The sequence below is a fragment of the Hemitrygon akajei genome, chromosome 30 (genome assembly GCF_048418815.1).
Source record: "Hemitrygon akajei chromosome 30, sHemAka1.3, whole genome shotgun sequence".
Lineage (NCBI taxonomy): Eukaryota > Metazoa > Chordata > Chondrichthyes > Myliobatiformes > Dasyatidae > Hemitrygon > Hemitrygon akajei.
In genome coordinates, this window is record NC_133153.1 from 32,081,915 (window position 1) to 32,100,390 (window position 18,476).

Below are 18,476 nucleotides of genomic sequence, written 5' to 3' on the forward strand. Positions count from 1 at the left end.
AACGCCAGTTGGCGGTGGGGTTTCAATGTCACCGTGTTGAGTTTCTTTGTGAGAGACGTGGACGAGGAAATGCATTTCAAACATTTTTGCATGTCGGCAGGTAGATTTGACAATTTGGTTCATCTACTTTGCATCGGTGTACGCACAGCCTACAGACACGGCGGCAAAGAAGCAACCGGAAATGCGTAGGAGGAAATGTGATGCTACCAAGTGGACCAATCAGAGTTGTTGTGGTCTGCATTGCCATGACGTGTGAGGAACTTTTCTGGAGAGGTGCACGTCACCCTACAGCATAGGTTACAGTGTAGGTACAGCGTTGATGTGACGCACAAGTATTTATCAGAGAATGTATTTTATGAGGGTAGGTTAAGAGAGCAAGGGCTTTTCTCTTTGGAACAAAGGAGGATGAGAGGTGTCTTGATAGATGTATATAAGATGATAAGAGGCATAGACAGAGTGGACAGCCAGCACCTTTTTCCCAGGGTGGAAGTGGTTAATATGAGAGGGCATAAGGTAATTGGGGAAAAGTATAGGGGTAATGTCAGGGGGTTTGTTACACAGAGAGTGGTGGGTGCATTGAATGTGCTGCTTGGGGTGGTGGTTGAGACAGATACATGGGGGATATTTATGAGTCTCTTAGATAGGCTCATTGATGAAAGCAAAATGGAGGGCTATAAGGGAGGGAAAGGTTAGATTGATCTTAGAGTAGGTTAAAGGGTCAGCACAACATCATGGACTGAGGACCTGAATTGTGTTGTACTGTGTTCTACAGATGTTACAGCACAGGTGGTACCCAACTTACCCGTTCCCTTCTTACAGGTGTACGGCAAGTGGTAATTGCAGGGAACGTCATTCCACTGGCCGTTCTCGTGCCATATCATGACCACGCAATCTTCACCAGATCTGAAGAAGCTATCAGGTTGATTGGGCCGCCAGTTCTCGTATAACTATTTGAGAGAAAGAATGATTGACTGCATCCCGAAATAACAGCTACATAACAACACCATTTCACTACAGTGCACTGTGGGATCAAAATCAAACAAACCTGTAGACGTTGGAAATAAAAACACAATAGGTTGAAACAGGAAAACTGATGTTGCTGAGAAATTAATTAACGTTGCATATGTCGGTTCATTACTAACATCACTATGATTTTCAGCTCAGGATTTATATTGTATACTCTGGTAATCTCGGACTCTCCTTTAGAAATCTCTTTGAGAAGGTAATTTAAGGACCAGTATAGGCTCAGAAAAGTTCAATATGTGTATCAGAAGATCAGAAATTATGTGGATTGCTGGAATTTCCCTAGATCATGTGCTTCATTTACATAATTGGTAACGTGCAACATGGTTGAAATTTAACTCCAGGGTCTCCATGACACCAATTTTGCAGAAAAAAAGGACCATGTGAATATTATCGCATTTAACAGTTTGGACATGTCTGATCAATGACAATATGACATGTTATTCTTTCTTCAACCGTGGCCAGCCATTATTCCAATGTTGCTCTCTGAGGTGACTGCTTCATAGTAGGGTAAAACAATGGCTTTATTTTGCAGCTGGCCTCTTCAACAATCAATTAAAGGTTCAATCAATTATTCACTGCTAAATTTTGCTTTTCATTTTCACATGCTTCCCGGACAGTGTTTCTTGCTCTTATTTCCCCTGAGCTAACTTTTCTCAGGAAAGCTATGCTTCCTTTTGAAAAATAAAAGATGGCCAGGTGATCTGAGGCCAAAAACTCACCAGTGGGCTGGCATCTGTCCATCGGAAATCTCCTTCTATTGTCTTATCATTCAATCCGATCCATTGATAATCCTGGGCATAACCTGCAAGATGACAGTAAAAGGATCGGCGTCACTAGGAAAGGCTCTGACAGAAGAAGTGTCATGGAACTACTTGCAAAACCAAAATAAACAGCTTGTACACTGATATTTCTTGATAGTATCTGAGCTAGTATTTGATCAACTATAGCCATCCAGCTCAATAATTCTCCAGTTTTATGTATTGAGAGTTAGGCTAAATAAGCAGACCATCAGAGTACTAAGGAGGAAGAGAGGGGAGGTACATCACAGAACTGTCAGCAGTTGATAAATACACTCAGGTGCCACACTACCAGATACATCCTGTACCTAATAAAGTGTCCTCTGAGTGTACATTCATGGACCTCTGCTGCAGAGGCCCATCCTCTTCAAGGTTTGATGTGCTGTGTGCTCAGAAATGCTCTTCTGCCCACTACTGTTGTAACACATGGTTACTTGAGTTACAGTCGCCTTCCTGTCAGCTTGAACCAGACTGGTCATTCTCCTCTGAGCCCTCTCATTAAAGAGGCGTTTTCGCCCACAGAATTGCTGCCGTCTGGATGTTTGTTGCACCATCCTCTGTAAACTCTAGAGAAGGCTCTATGTGAAGATCCCAGGAGATCAGCATTTCTGAGAAACTCAAACCACCCTGTCTGACACCAACAATCATTTCACAGTCAAAGTCACTTAGATCACACTTCTTCCACATTCTGATGTTTGGTCTGAACAACTGAGCCTCTTGACCATGTCTGCATGCTTTTATGCATTGAGTTGCTACCACATGATTGGCTGATCAAATATTTGCATTAATAAGCAGGTGTACAGGTATGCCTAATAAAGTAACCACTGAGTATATATGTTTATAAGCAAAGACTGGAGGAGCCGATAGGTTATATTGAATATTAAAATAAATTACAGCAATATTAGTATATCTAAAAGATCCGACGTAGATTGGGAGACCGTTTTGCCGAGCACCTGTCTACCAGAAGAAGTGGGATCTCCCAGTGGCCAGCCATTTTAATTCCACTTCCCATTCCCTTTCTGACATGTTAGTCCATTCCCTCCTCTACTGTCGTGATGAGGCCACACTCAGAATGGAGGAACAACTCCTTATATTCCGTTTGAGTAGCCACCAACCTGATGGCATAAACATCGATTTATCCAACTTCCGGTAATGCCCCCGTTTCACCATTCCCCATCCCCTTTTCCCTCTCTCACCTTATCTCCTTGCCTGCCCATCGCCTCCCTCTGGTGCTCCTCCCCCTCTCTTTCTTCCATGACCTTCTGTCCTCTTCTGTCAGACTCTTCCTTCTTCAGCCCTGTACCTCTTTCACCAACTTCCCAGCTCTTTACTTCATCCCTCCCCCTCCCGGTTTCACCCATCACCTTGTGCTTCTCTCTCCATTCCCCTACTTTTTAAATCTACACCCTCAACTTTTTGTCCTCCAAACCTGCCGAAGGGTCTCGGCCCGAAACGTCGACTGTACTTTTTTCCATAGATGCTGCCTGGCCTGCTGAGTCCCTCCAGCATTTTGTGTGTGCTGCAGGGCGAAGTGATGTGACTGACTGTAACATAAGGAGTGATCCGTATAAATATACCATATACTCACTGTTAACGAACGCCTGTTCCTCTGGAGTGATGAGGCTGGCCAGGTGAGCCTGATGCTTCCTGCACTGGTGCTCCGCTTCTTCCCAAGTCTGTCTGTCAACGAAGTGCTTGTAACAGTGACCCTGAAACTTAGCCCAACCAACTTCACACTTCTCCACATCTACAGAACAAAATTTGTCCATTACACACTGCTCATTAAAACCCTCTACTACTGAGCTCAGCACCCGTCTGAAACATCATTCATGAATACGATATCAAAAATCCGAATAAACAGATTACAACACATTTAAGATTTCAGAAGCGCATTCCCTTAAACCCAGGAAGATTTAAAACAATGCCTTGAACAAAATCTTGCTGTGCTGTCACTCATTAACTCATGTGCAGTGCAATGCAAATGTGGTAAAGTTTAAACACTGGTCCAAATTGGACAATTGTCATGTGACTTGTGACATGTTAATTTGAGGTTTGTTCTTTTGAATGTTTTAAATATGACACATTTCATACCATTTCAATGATAGCTCCTACTCAAACAAAGCATATAGAAGAGGCCGCAGACTCTTTTGCTGCTGCACTGGATTTCACTTAATGCGCTCCTGCAGAAAGCTGATTTGCTATAGTCCTGACGAAGGGTCTCGGCCCGAAACATCGACATCGCTTCTCCTTATAGATGCTGCCTAGCCTGCTGTGTTCTACCAGCATTTTGTGTGTGTTGTTGTTTGAATTTCCAGCATCTGCAGATTTCCTCGTGTTTGCTATAGTGGTCTTGGCCCTCCAGTTCCCCCATACTTCTAAATGGCACACGCTTGGTGTGTGTATTGCAGAGAACTGGTGGAAATCCCCACCCTCTGAGCTCCTCTGTCAATGAAGCTCCTTGAGTTCTCTGTATAGAGGGTCTCCCTGTGAAGTATGGGGCAAGCAGTTTGCCAGTGCCAGAGCATGGCCTGCGCAATGCTGGAGACTGGCAGTTCTTGTTCCATGCTGCCAGCCTCCTCATCGTCTCCTTTTGGGTGTGACGGAAGCTGCTGTATCTCCTCTACCACCATGCTTGTCATGGCAGAAAAATCCCTGGGCTGGGGAGAGCTGTGCAGACAAGCAAACAGCGGTGGAGATAACAGGTTCCATCCCACCCCAGAGAGAGCGAAGGAAGTGGGCAGCCTGTCGTTGGAATCGGCTCGGTGAATACCCAGCAATGGCCCACGTTTCACTGCTGAAGGGCCTCGACGCTTGTCCCATCGTGACCCCCACCAGGCCTCACTGAGCTGTGAAGAACTCATTGCTGGTTTCGCACCAGCTCCCTAGCATAGTCAGTAATGCATCTCCGACATATAATACTCTAATTATTGATTCATTAATTCCTATTTTCCTGGAAATGCAACCCTAGAGCAAAACAACATATTAGAGCATCACGTTTCCCAGAATCATCTGCTTAATTATTTAAATCAGCGTATAAAATGACATAAACCCAATGAATGCGGAACACAACTACTAAAACACTGGAGAAAGTTATTGTCAACGATGAAAAGAGTTTAAAACTTCAAAGACATCATCAGATCAACAGTAATATATATTCAAATAACACCACGAACCAGGCAAACCTGCAATAATTGTTAAGATTAATGGCAGAATTTTCACCTTGATCTGGCCTCAGTTCGGACAATATAACGAGTTAAGGACAGCATTACCTGTTGCCCCTTGAACCCTGAAGCACTGAGAGGTGCAGATAGTTTAATGAAAAGACCACACTAAAATATTTATTTTGCTTGCTACGTGGATCATTGACAGATTAAAATCCTGACGGAAGATTAGATAAATGGATGATCTGAAAGCTGACCATAGGTGGACATCTTCAGGAGATGGCAGAAAGAAACAGATTAACTAACAATCTGTGCTGTGTATTTAATGTTTTAGTAGTATTGTAAATATATTGTTTGATTAAGCATTCTTGTTTGTTTATATAATTCATTATGGGTTATATGTAAAAATAAGTGAACAGCATACATCATGACACCACCACATTATATGTGCACGTTTAACTTAAAGTAAACATGAAGTTAGATATGTTATTCCAGACATTTTACTTTGATTAGTCTTTATATTTTGGCGTTACAACACATAACAATCTGAGTATAAGATTCAAGCAAAATAAATTGATATTAACACCAAACAAGCTGTTGAAACCTTCATTCTTACAAACAGTATTATTGAAAGTAAAAGGGAGAGAGGAAGATACACATCTGGTCATTAAATCTGTTGTAACATTAAGTATAGATGCCTATTATTTTCTTCAAACATAACTGTTAATTTTCTGAATTTACAATATTCACAGCGGGAATTGTTCACAAAATAAGAGCTCAATTGCTGTCCATAAAAATTGAGGGAAGCAACACAAGAGCAAACAATAATCTGTCGCCATTTCCTCCTACAAGTTTCAGTGCAGGGTTTATCAAGAAACCAAAGGTACTGTCCCAGTCAGTGCTGGAGGAGAAACCACAGCAACAGGATGAAAAACAGAAATAAAATCTGCTGGTCAAGCAGCATTTCAGGAGAGACAAAACTGTTCTGAGGAAAAGCCATCTACCTGAAATGTTAATTTTGTTCCACAGATCCAGTCTATTACCACTTATATTTCTACTTTTTTTTAAATTTCAGATTTTCTGTGTCTGCAGTGTTTTACTTTTGCAAGATGAAGCATTGCCGTTGAATCATGGTGAAAATTTTGCCAAAGGGACTATGAGCAATATTAGATGGAAAAGAAGACAATTGTTATAAAGGTTCGAATTTTAAGCAGCTTTACAAAGATCTAGGTGATCTATGATAGTTTGGCCACAACACATGAAGTGGAAAATGGGACCTTTTATACTGAGGTTGGATCACAAGTGAAGATTTATCCTCGTGCCTCATATCAACATTATAGCACAGGTTCTATTGTCCATTGGTAAAATTCTTAATCTCAATGAGCTAAAGTCTATTTATTTAACCACTCTGCCAATGCTGACCAGCGAATTCATTTGCTTCAATTGAATGGAAGTCTCTCTCCTGACATACAACCTGAGCTGAGGCATCTTGTTAATACCCGGCTAACAGCCTTGACTCTAAACTAACTTAAACTTCAGATCACCAAAATAAAATCAAATGTTTTTGATAAGGTCGATATCAAGTTAGAGAGGCAATAGAAAGTGGAAATCACAACTCATAGGACTGTTGATTGTAAACTTTCATTATGGTAAACTTTATTAAAGTTATTCATATATCTAACCCATGCTCAGGATTTTTGTTCCACTGAAAGTTTCAGTTAATATGGCATTTAATGTGGGCTTAGTTGTTAATTTATGGACTAAAGTAAGCATTCAATCTTTTATCATGAACTTGTTAATTCAAGAGCCGAAGCAAAAGGGTATTGTGAGATGAAAATCCCAGTTTACAAAGTATGAATTCCATAGCAATAAGAGAGGGAACTTTGGATGATCAATAATGACAATAATAATGAGGTTGGATACAGTTTTTAAATAGGAATTCACTGGATCACTGACACCATCTTACACAACTTTTTTACCCCTTTCTTCCAAACCTACTCATCGATGATAATCAGATGACCATTCTTCATACCTGCAGCCTTTGGTAATCTCAGCTGAGCCCAACCTAATAATATGTGGATGTGTGTTCTTTTTAGCATTATAGCTTCTCGCTATGTGTGGAATTTGGCAGAACAACTCTGATCATACGGTAGTTCGGTTGGAACAGAGAAACTTGGCCTTTCTGTTTATCATTTCTTTTGTGTCATACCAAAAGTATAAATGGGAGCCAAAGTCCCATCGTGGTTAGTGCAATGCTATTACAGCTCAGGCCTTTCTTGAGTTCAGAATTCAATTCCAAACTCCAGCATTTTGTGTGTGTTGCTTGGCAATGAGGCATTCACCTTGTCTGAACTAAATAAAGATTAGACAATATCCCCAATGTCTAATCATGGATTGATGGATTGAAATGGATTGATGCACAGAATTATTAGATTTATTGAAGTCTGAGAATGGGAATTTACTATAATGTCTCAGATTCCCTTGGGTCACACATAATACTTTGCACTATAAAGGTGAATGCAAAGGGTCTTTGCTCCCTCCAGATCCCCGTACCTGACAGGTTAAAAACAAACATGGTGTAGTACAGGGCCATAAATAACAATTTGATTCCAGGTTTTATCTGCTGCATTTTTTTCCAACTCTGAGGATCTCGGTTTGGGCATTTCTGGAGAATTGGCTCAGCGCGTCTGGTCAGAAAAGGAATGCAAAGAAAATATCAAGTATGTAAAACGGTCACGGCTGGCAACTGAAAGCTGAAGAAGAAAGCACCAATCAGTATCCTCAGGAGAGAGTGGGGAAAATGTATATTGGAACTGAGGAGAGTGGAGATGCAGACTTAAGGTACACTAACTTATCTCCTTGTTGGTCCACCCAGATTGATTTTCCTTCTGGAAAAATTTACCAATAAAATCGTCAGAAATTCATGAATCTGGGAGTCAGATCATTCCTCGTTGCATTCTCATTAGCCCAATGCTGATGTGCTTGAAAACTTGGCAAACTATAGTTGGCTTTATTAATCACCGTGCCAAAACTTATTTCTTACATGTTCAAACATTATCAGTAACTTATAATAATATTTAAGGTGAATCTTCTTATTTGGATAGAACAAAGTTTCACAGAGTAGTTTTAAGAAGTTAGTGGGCCTATCTTTTTGCCAGGGTATTGCCTTCATGGGAAAGAGAGGAAGGGTTCCTTGCAGTGAATAGAACCATCTAGTACATTGAGAAGTTTGAGTGATTATTATCATTGTTGTGTACAAACTATCAGAAAAATCACAGTCGAGTCCCTAAGAATGAAAGCGAAGGTTAATCTGAAACAAAAAGAAATACAATGAAAAGTCAAACCCAGAACAAGTTGCCCTCACGAAGTTGGGCTAGTGTTTGTAAGCTGTTAGTAGAATTAGCTGAAGCCTCTTTCTCGTACCAAATTCACAGAGGTCCCCTCCATAGCTGGGTAGGCACAAGCATTTGAAAGAGTCGATGCCATCGATACAGGTAGCTCCATTCTGACAAGGGCTCGAGTGGCACTCGTCAATGTCTGCAAGAAATCAAGTTCTGCCATTAGGATTTCAAGCAGGGAATACTTCAACAGGGATGGGAGAAAGAGAAAGAGAAAGGGGCTTCCTCTGTACACTTATTCTGGAGGCATCCATTTGCAGTCATGAGTGATGTTTTAGCCAGAGATACATGCTGAACAATTTAAACCTGACTATTTGCTTGAGGGAACCTCTGAATGGAAATGTTACCATTATCAGCTGGTAATCACTTTATTTATCTTTCCACCCAGTTCCCTATTTTTATTCTCATCTTGCTTCAGTTATGCTTGCCTGTTTACCTCTTAGGAACGTGAATTAAGGATTTTAGAACCCAAGTAGGGTGATAGAAAAGTTTTGCCTGGAATAGTGGTCTCATCTTCTCCACTGGAATATTCACTTGGAATGACCTCTAACCACATATTTTGGAATGTAGAGGTGAAGTTACTGCATGCTATTAACAAAATAGGTCTGAGCCCACTAATTCAATCGGTGTGGAGCGGGACCAGTTCAGAGCAACTTGTTCAGTCCAGTGACCAGTTGGATTTTGTAATAATAACACATAGTCTTCAATATCAGCACCCTTAAATTCGAAAGTATCTAAATATCTAAAATTATAAAACAGAACAGAGTTCTGAATTTATCAAAATAAGGAAAGCAATTGGGGAAGACGTAATCTGTATTTTTTTATGGAGAGTAAGCACAGACATAACGGGACAAAAGATTGTCTTTTCTATTGAATGTTTGTCTACTTGAGGCAGTATTAACTTTTCCTCAGTCAATGGTTAGGCCAAGTCAAATTCCCTCTACAATGCTTCAGACTTGTGCATCATGACTTTTTGTGGAAGAATGACCCTTTGATTAGCAAACCAGTCAGTGGCCTTGTGCAAATTGCCAATTTATAGCCAATTAGTAATGAAGAAACTTTCATTGCATGTGATCTGAGAGGAAAGGTTGGTATTTGGAATGTGATGCAGGAGAAATAAGTGGAGTTAGATGTAATTTTAAGAGACCTTTCGATAGACATCTCTTTGAGCATAACTCTGGAAACAGTGTCCATTTGGGGTTGTTTTACAATAATCCACCAGCGAAGAAATTACTGAATGTAACTATCCAGATTCATTCACTGATACCTAAGACAACTGTCATTTGTAGAATTGTTGCATAAGTTAGGATTCCTGATTCAAGGAATTGAAAGCAAAAACAGAACATTTTAAACATTGAAAATAATTGGGTTTTTTAGGTGAACGTGTTTAAAGGCATAATCCTGCTTTGTTTGGATGAAGATTGAGGTGCTGGGCTGTATTGGAAAGATCGGGTACAGACCAAATTGAGGTGGCAGGGTGCAGGCCCCAGAGCATATCGAAGCGACTGAATCTGATGTTTGGATGATGATATAGGTGCTGGGCCAGATTGAAAAGGACATGATGTCAGGTCTTGAAGTGAGGGATGGGATGGTTAATCTCACTGCTCTGCTAAGGGTCTGGAGTCGGACTCTGTGGTCTTTAGTTTAGAACGCTTTTTTTTTTGCATTTACTGTTTGCATGCTTTGTCTTTTTTTTTCTGTACATTGGGAGTTCAATGGTCCTCTTTTTTTAATGGGTTCTTTCAGATTTCTTTGTTTTGTGGCTGCCTGTTTGGAGATGAATCTCAAGGTTGTATAATCTATACATACTTTAAAAATAAGTGTATTTTGAACTTAGACATTTGAACTTTTAAAATATCTAACTTGTGAGCTAAATAGTCTATTTTTTTTGCCTTGTTTATATTCTTAAAGCTACAGTCAACATGCATCTTTTCAGCAGCATCATCACACATGGCTCAAGACGGAGGTCTGTAGAAAAGTATACAAGCGTCCCCCTTTCATTAGTACCTGCTAAAAGCAGAGTGTTACAGTGCTGCGAGAGTTTAGGGCTACAGAAGGTTGGATCAGGAGCATACATAGTATTCAAAATGGCGTCTAGGTCACTTAGGCTTCATGAGTCTGAGAGGTAAATGCGGTAGCTGACTTTAGCCGGCGGCAAAGCAACACTGTCTGAAACTGTAAATTTTCAGTGTCTACATGAACCAAACCCTTAAAACTGAATGCAAATTTTTTGTAAAGGTAGTGCAAAATAACTGTTGAACAAACTAGCAAAAGAGTTAGTATCTACAAATACCAGAGCAAAACATTTTTCTTTGCAAATGAGGGCAAAGAAACAAATAATTTAATGAGATCTAATCTTCCGGTGTGACAATTGCATTAGAGTTGAATTGACAACAATATAGAATCTTATGTTTGAAACCATTAGGTACTGCAGGCAACCCACATTTCCATTTCACACAAAACTTCATGTCTTATCCTGTAAAAGAACATCTCCAGATGCAAATATAAGACATCTTCATAACTTAATGCAAAGGAAACGGATTGCAGTGGGGAATCCCAAATTTTTTCTAAAAATAAGATGGAGGTTAGACTTTCATTCTTCAACCACCAGTTTTAGACTAACTTCATCTGTGCTTCCAGGCTGTCATTCATCAGAAGACCTTCATCTTCATTGTACAATGGGTGTGCAGAAAATAATACCATGGCACTGCTTGTGTGCAACGCAAATAAGTTGGAAATGATGAGTACTGATTCCTCCTTCTCTCTTAAACAAAAGCTTTGCTGAACATTGCATCGTGATGCAAAGCACAAAAGGATCATTCCTGAATTCTCAATAGCACCAATCTGATCAGCCGGGAGTGCAGGAATTATTGAGATTCTAGGTATCCATACCTTTTGACTTTTAAGTATTCAATGTACCTGCAGACCAGTGTTTTGGTATTGCAATCTGCAATAGGTGCAGTCTATTAAAGAAGTCTTGTAAACAGTAAAATTCAGGTTGCTATTTCATGAGTTTCCAATGCAGTTTTTGTAAATCTATCCAGAATGATCAAAGAGAACTGTGACTCAAAGTAAACACCACTGTTAGTCATCAATTGCATGCAATTCTGCTGTTATTGTGTTGTTGTTGGAACAATTTAAGCCGTTTCCATTTGATTTGCATATTTTGTGACACAGCAACTTGCAAAATCATTGTAAAGAAATTGCTGCTATTACCAAGAGTCTTAGCCTGTAGTTTAGCTGCTGCTGGGATAGAAATTTTAATACACTCCACCCCTTTTCTCAGATGTTCTATTGTCATGGACCTGCTCTGTGTTGGTGTATGCTGCTATATCTTTAGTGGCATTGGCAAGAATGGAACACAGAACACAGAACTTTGAAGAGTACAACACTGGAGCAGGCCATTTGGCCCACAATGTTGTGCCAGACCAGCTAAAAAGTGAAAAAAAAACTCAATCATTAATCCCTCCTACCTACTTAATGTCCGTTATCTCTCCATCTTCCTTAACCCAAGTGCCCATCCAAACATCTCTTAAAATGATGACTTACAGCAACAAGAACAAACTGGATTCTGTGGGGCTTCTATAATTATATTAATTATTTGGATATTTATTCCTTGTTTAGTGTCCATATGGAGCCCGAGATTTAACTCTCAGGTAAAATGTTTCCAAGAAAACTATTGGGAAATTTGCCATTGGGTTGGATTGTTATGGTGATTTCCAGTGTTGAGCATTTTACAAAGGGCAACAGGTTGGAGAGAACTCCCCAGGTTCACTTACCCTGGACCACCACATTGGCTTCCAGTGTGGTGAAGTGATCTAGTAAACAGACAATTAATTAATTTGCACAACAATAAATTGCAGTTTGTTCTATGTACATTGAAATAAATTGTACTATGGCCCACCAACTTACCCACATTCAATAGGAAATAAAAAAGATTGGTGGTAGGAGCATGAAAGGTATGAAGTTCAAACTACCCAAGCAAGTCAATGTTGACAGCGACACTCAGCAGCACCATGACAGGCAAAACACAAACTCTCTTCACCACTTCTGCTTTTGCTGACTGTCTGGCCTCTGGCTTGTGATGTTTTCTGGGGCTAGCCTCTTCTATAGTCAATGGGAGGGGAATGGAATGTTTGTGATGAGAAGGAATGACAACAGCCCATCTACCAATGGTACCTTGTAATATGAAATGGTAACTTTGAACAGCACCAAGATCCTTGAATAATATATCTCTCAAGGCAGAACTGAATCAGTCACAAACTGCGTTGAGCTGGACAATTAACCCATGTCTTGCTTACACTTTAGAAAAGCAAAATGATTAAACTTTGGTAATAAAAAAGATTAATTCAGAACAACAGACATCCAGACAGAAACAGATAGAGTTTTGGTATTCTTCAACACACCAATGAAGTGATGGCCCTTGGAAGGAGTAAATAGAAATACACAAAACAGAATGATTGGCAAATGCATTTTATTTTCACTGATATTCTCTTACGATCATTTTGATTCTTTTTTGCTTTTGTTCTTCCAGTGATCCCAATGTTTATAATATAACCAAGTGCTGAGAACTAACCTAATGGTTCACAGCTTGGAGTTAGGAACGTTTCACTTTAATCCATCTGGGGCTTGGCACAAGGCTTGGTGCAAGTCCAGTACCTTAGGAATATATCTGTTGACTTCTTCATCCGGTATTATTCTTGTACAATGATGGTGCAATTTTACTTTGAGCTCTGCAGACTCTTCTTAATGCATGAAGATGAGAATGTGGCTGTCTTTGTCTGAGAATACTTAATATTTTCAAAGGGTATGTCAGTAGGGTTATTAAAATGCCTACTGTTCATATGGAAATCCTGGAATTATTCCAGAATGTATCTATAATGGAAATGTGTACATTCAGGTTGTTTCCCCTCCCTGTCACTCTGTCTCTTCACGTGGTATACTGCAGGGTTTCCTAACCTGGGGTCCACAGACCTCTCGGTTAATGGTAGGGGTCCAGGGCAGAAAAAATGTTGGGAACCCCTGGTATAGAGATATAATATAGGATCTGAGGTAATCATTAAACATTTTGAACAGGCTGGAATTCTTCAGCAAATGGAAGTTGATAGTTTTGTGTCACTGTCTTGTAGCCAAGGTGAGAATAAGTCGAGGTTATTCCACTGGAGATATTGAATACTTTAGCATCTATTTATTCATCCTATAACCTCCTCCAGCTTTCCAGAATATTCATGTTCCTTCATTTCAGTATGTTACTCAGTTCTGAATTCAATTCTTATGGCCATTGGTGGCATGACTTTGGCTGTTAAGCTCAAGAAATTCCCCTCTCACTCCCACTCCACAGTCCACTTTGTTCTTTACATGTACTCCTTAAAACCTACCTGTTTGACCAAGACTTTAGTCATGTGCTTATGTGACTCATTTTCTCAAGATTTTGTAATTCACCTGATGTTATATAAGAACAAGATGGTTTTGTTGTATCTGGTGCTGTATGTCTCTGTCTTTCAAGACTCAGAACCCTAGATTCCTTCAGAACACACTTACATCCATGAATACCTTCAGAGTTGGAGAATCTCTGATGTTTAGAAGCGGTAAGAAATATTGACTACACAATTCATTCACTTATAGATGAGAAAGTGCATCAAGTGCAATCAATAAGCAAGCCCAATTAGTAAAGTTCAATATTATAGATACACAAAGTCACATAGAATTGAAACAGGTCCTTTGGCCCATTTTGTTCTTTCTGCCTGATAAATCTATCAACACGAATCCCATTTACCCACCAGCTGGACTTGCCATTGCATCTGGATAGAACTTAAACTAAATGCCACGAAAAGCCGTCCTGCATGGGATTGAACGGACTTCCCATTTGGCTACATAACAAAATAACTGGCTCACGTACCTATTTCACAATGTTTGCCTATCCATCCGGTCGGACATTTACAAACAAAGCTGTCGTTTCTCACCACACACGTTCCTGGACCACAGGCGCTGTCTTGGCATAGATCATGGACAACTATGGAGAAACCGTTAAAATCACAGGGTGACACATATATTTAATATTGACACAAGCAATACTGAACATCTAAAGAACTATTCATCAATGAAGTTAAAATACACCTGCAAACAGTCTCTTCTTGTGCATGAATTAAATTGCTTCTTTCCAGGATATTGCTTTAAGATGAGTTGATCAAAATCTTCAGTTACATTAGACCATAAGACCACAAGACGTAGGAGCAAAATTAGGCCATTCAGCCCATTGAGTCTGCTCTGCCATTCCATTATGGCTGATTTATTATTCCTCTCAACCTTATTTTCCTGTGTCCCACCATGACCTTTGATGACTTTACTAATCAAAAACCTATCAACCACTTGGCCTCCACATCTGTATGTGGCAAAGAATTCCACAGATTCATCACCCTCCGGCTAAAGAAATTCCTCCACATCTCTGTTCTAAAGTGACATCCTTTTTTCGGAGGCTGTACCCTCTGTCGTAGACTTACCCACTATAGGAAACATCCTTTGCAGATCCACTCTATCTAGGCTTTTCAATATTTGGTAGATTCCAATGAGAGCTCCCCCCCATTCATCTAAACTGCAGTGAGTACACGCCCAGAGACATCAAACGCTCTAAAAACATTTAAAAAGCCTGTGTGAAATTTTCCAAAAAGTATTTTTTTAAACACGTGCCCAATTTGGAATGGTTAAGTGCTTAGTAAATGCAGTACAAAGCACTTGAATGCCACCCCCTAAATTATAAGTTCAAATCCCACGTTTGGATTTTACAGTAGCTCCTTATTCTCAAATATGGAACTTTGGGAATTCTTACTTAGGCTGCTGGTGATCAAACTTCTGGTAAAATAAGATGGATTTCTTTAAGGGAGGTAAAAATCAATATTAATCTAGCCCATCTTCCTTGGAGGAAATCTCCATAGAAAAAAATGGTATCAGTCATCTCCTTAGAACAGTGGAGAGGAATTTATTCAGCTAAAGGTGGTGAAACTGTGGAATGCATCGCCACAGATGACCCATATCATTAGGAATATTTAAAGTGAAGATTGATTGGTTCTTGATCAGTAAACGTGTCAAAGGTTATGGGGAGAATGCAGGAGAATGGGGTTGAGAGGGTAATAAAGCAGTCATAATGGAATGGCGGAGAAGACTCAATGGGCCAATTCTTATAGTCTTATGGCCTAATGGAGATATATAAAGAATGTACAGGTCTTGAGTTGGCATGGTGACACTGTTCTCAGATAAAACTTTATAAAATTTAGGCAGTTGTATGACCTGATGATCCAGAAATCAAAGATCAGTGCTTTGGAGAAGTATGTGAGAAAATATTCTGTGTGAGTGAAGCGATCAACATTGATGAAAGAACAGGATATGACCTGAACCTAGAAACTGTCTGAGGAAAACATAGCCATGGGCATGCAGTGTATGCTATAGAAGTGAATATTTTCCATATTTCCCAACCATATAGGAGACTATTTGGTCCATGGAATTTATGCTGGCTCTCAGTGCAATCCCATCAGTCCAATCCATTCTCTATGTCCTTGCAACCTCTTCTCAGGTCCTCTGCCTCCTGATTCTCCTGCCCTCACCTAAACTAGGGGAATTTTTACAGAGGTCAATTGATCTGCCGACTATCTGACCTACCAATCATACCGTAGGTGAAACCAGAGTATCGATTGGACAACCACCTGTTTACAGAGTGGGATACGTGCAAACTGCACCTGAGGCCAGGATTGAACTACCAAAGTTTTCAGCAGTACTATGCTTCAGGAAATTGGCACAAGGCTTTAAGATGGGAACAAAGATTGTTCACTAGAATAAAATAGTGGGACTACAAGGAAAAAGCTGAACAATGTGTAGGCGGTTGTGATCTCCATTGAAGCTAGATTTAAATGCTGAAACTCCCTATCCAGTAACATAAGTGGAAGTATTTTCTTCAGAAGGATTGCAAAAAACAACTCATTCCGATCTTTCTCAGGAACATTCAGGGCTAACCACAAACACATTCCTCAGGAGTATTCTGCATATCCAAACCAATTAAATATTTAATAAATAATAAAAACTTCTATACAGAGAAGCAATTGACCAAGCACCCCATTCAAGTATCTATTCTCAGCATGGGGTAACTGCCAGCAAGTCAGCTGTAAATTTGTTAATCCAGAATGTAAACATGAGGTGAAAAGGATGATAAAGAACCGCAGATGCGGAAAGCCTGAAATCAAAGCAGATGACAGTGGAAATACTCAGCAGGTCAGGCAGCATCTTTAATGTTCAAAGTTCAAAATAATTTATTATCAAAGTATGTATATTCCACCATATACTACTCTGAGATTCACTTTCTTGCAGGCATTCACCATAGAACAAAGAAATACAATAGAATCAATGAAAAAAATACACACAAAGACTGGCAACCAACGAGCAAAAGGAAATAACGCATTCTTTGGAGAAAATAGAAATTAATGTTACAGGTCGATGACCTTCCCTTGCAAATGGGAAATTTTAGAAAACAGGTGTGTTTCAACTTGCTGAATTTGTTTCGAGTGGATGGTGGAATGGAGACACAGTAGCTTTGTTCCATTGTAGTCAATCCTAAGGCCATTGTGAACGCAATGTTCTGCTACAGCCAATAGCACAGGAGGAGTATCAGTTCGGATCACCCAGAGGAGTTGGTGGTCGCAGGACATTGCATTTGCAGTGGGCATAGGATTGACTTTGATGGCACAAAGCTACTGTGCCATACCAGTGCCTGTTGGGACCGCCTGTTAATGGAAGCCGTTGAAATAAAACTAGAGGAAATTTTTAAAAAAATCAAAGGTGGAAGTCTTGCTTGAAGAAACAACTGGAATTCGATTGTAAACAAGGTAGAAGAACAGACACCTGTTTGAATGAAGACTACCAATCAGGAGGCATGGACTACAGGGGTATAAATACCAATGGGCTAGACATGCCAGGCATCAACCCTGATGAAAGATGGTAGAGTTTGCAATCAAAATGCCAGTTATTACCATATTTGTACCTGGCTGGAAGCCTGAGAAGAGTTTATTTGTCATATACACCCGGAAAGCACTAGATCCTTTTTCACTAGATTAATTGCTTTGACATAACACCCTTTTTTCCCCTACATCTCATTTTCTACAATATTTGATTTTTTTCCAATTCTGAAGAAAGATCATTGACCTGAGACACTAACCGTTTCTCCCATGCATCTTACCTCGTTGGTTATTTCCAGAATTTTCTGACTTTATTACTTAACCAAAAATGCCGTCTTTAAGATTGAAACTATTCTTACAAAACTGGCATCAAGCCCTCAATGCTGATGTATGTAGTTCAAAGCTACATGTCAAATTCTGGGTGTCATAGAAACACAGAAACATAGAAAGCCTACAGCACAATACAGGCCCTTCAGCCCACAAAGTTGTGCCGAACATGTCCCTACCTTAGAAATTACTAGGCTTACCTATAGCCCTCTATTTTTCTAAGCTCCATGTACCTATCCAAAAGTCTCTTAAAAGACCCTATCGTATCCGCATCTCTGAAGATTTGTCCTTGGCCCAACATATTGATGCAATTACAAAGAAGGTACAACAGCAGATATATTTCATTAGGAGTTTGAGGAGACTTGGTGTGTAACTGAAGACACACAAATTTCTGCAGATATGTCGTGGAGAACATCCTAACTGGTTACATCACCATCCTGTATAGCGGTGCCACTGCACAGGAATGGAAAACTCTGCAGGAAGTTGTAAGCTCAGCCAACTCCATCATGGGTACTAGTCCCCCTCAGTATCCAGGACATCTTCAAAAGGCAATGCCTCAAAAAGGAGCCAATCATCATTAAGGGCCCCCATCACACCGGGCATGCCTTCTTCTCATTGCTCCCATCAAGGAGACTGAAGACACACACTCAGCTTTTCAGGAACAGCTTCTTCCTCTTCACATCAGATCTTGGAATGGACAATGAGCCTATGCACATTACCTCACATTTTTTGCTCTCTTTTGCACTATATATTTAATTTAATTTCTCTTATGTATTTCTTGTTGTAATTTATGACTTTTGATTATGTACTGCTGCTTCAAAACAAGAT

General features: G+C 39.9%; 1 protein-coding gene across 3 annotated transcripts in view; it reads right to left on the reverse strand.

Moving 5' to 3' along the window:
* Nucleotides 1-18,476, reverse strand: part of acana (aggrecan a) — a 108,724-nt gene that overhangs the window by 11,839 nt on the left and 78,409 nt on the right. For 2 of the 3 annotated variants that reach the window (XM_073032557.1, XM_073032556.1), the window contains exons 13-17: nt 14,282-14,395; nt 8,408-8,521; nt 3,412-3,570; nt 1,746-1,828; nt 803-947 (exon numbers count right to left, since the gene is read on the reverse strand). In XM_073032557.1, the coding sequence (XP_072888658.1) occupies nt 803-947; nt 1,746-1,828; nt 3,412-3,570; nt 8,408-8,521; nt 14,282-14,395 (615 nt within the window). The remainder of the gene's footprint in view (nt 1-802; nt 948-1,745; nt 1,829-3,411; nt 3,571-8,407; nt 8,522-14,281; nt 14,396-18,476) is intronic. The other variant, XM_073032558.1, reaches the window with a different exon arrangement.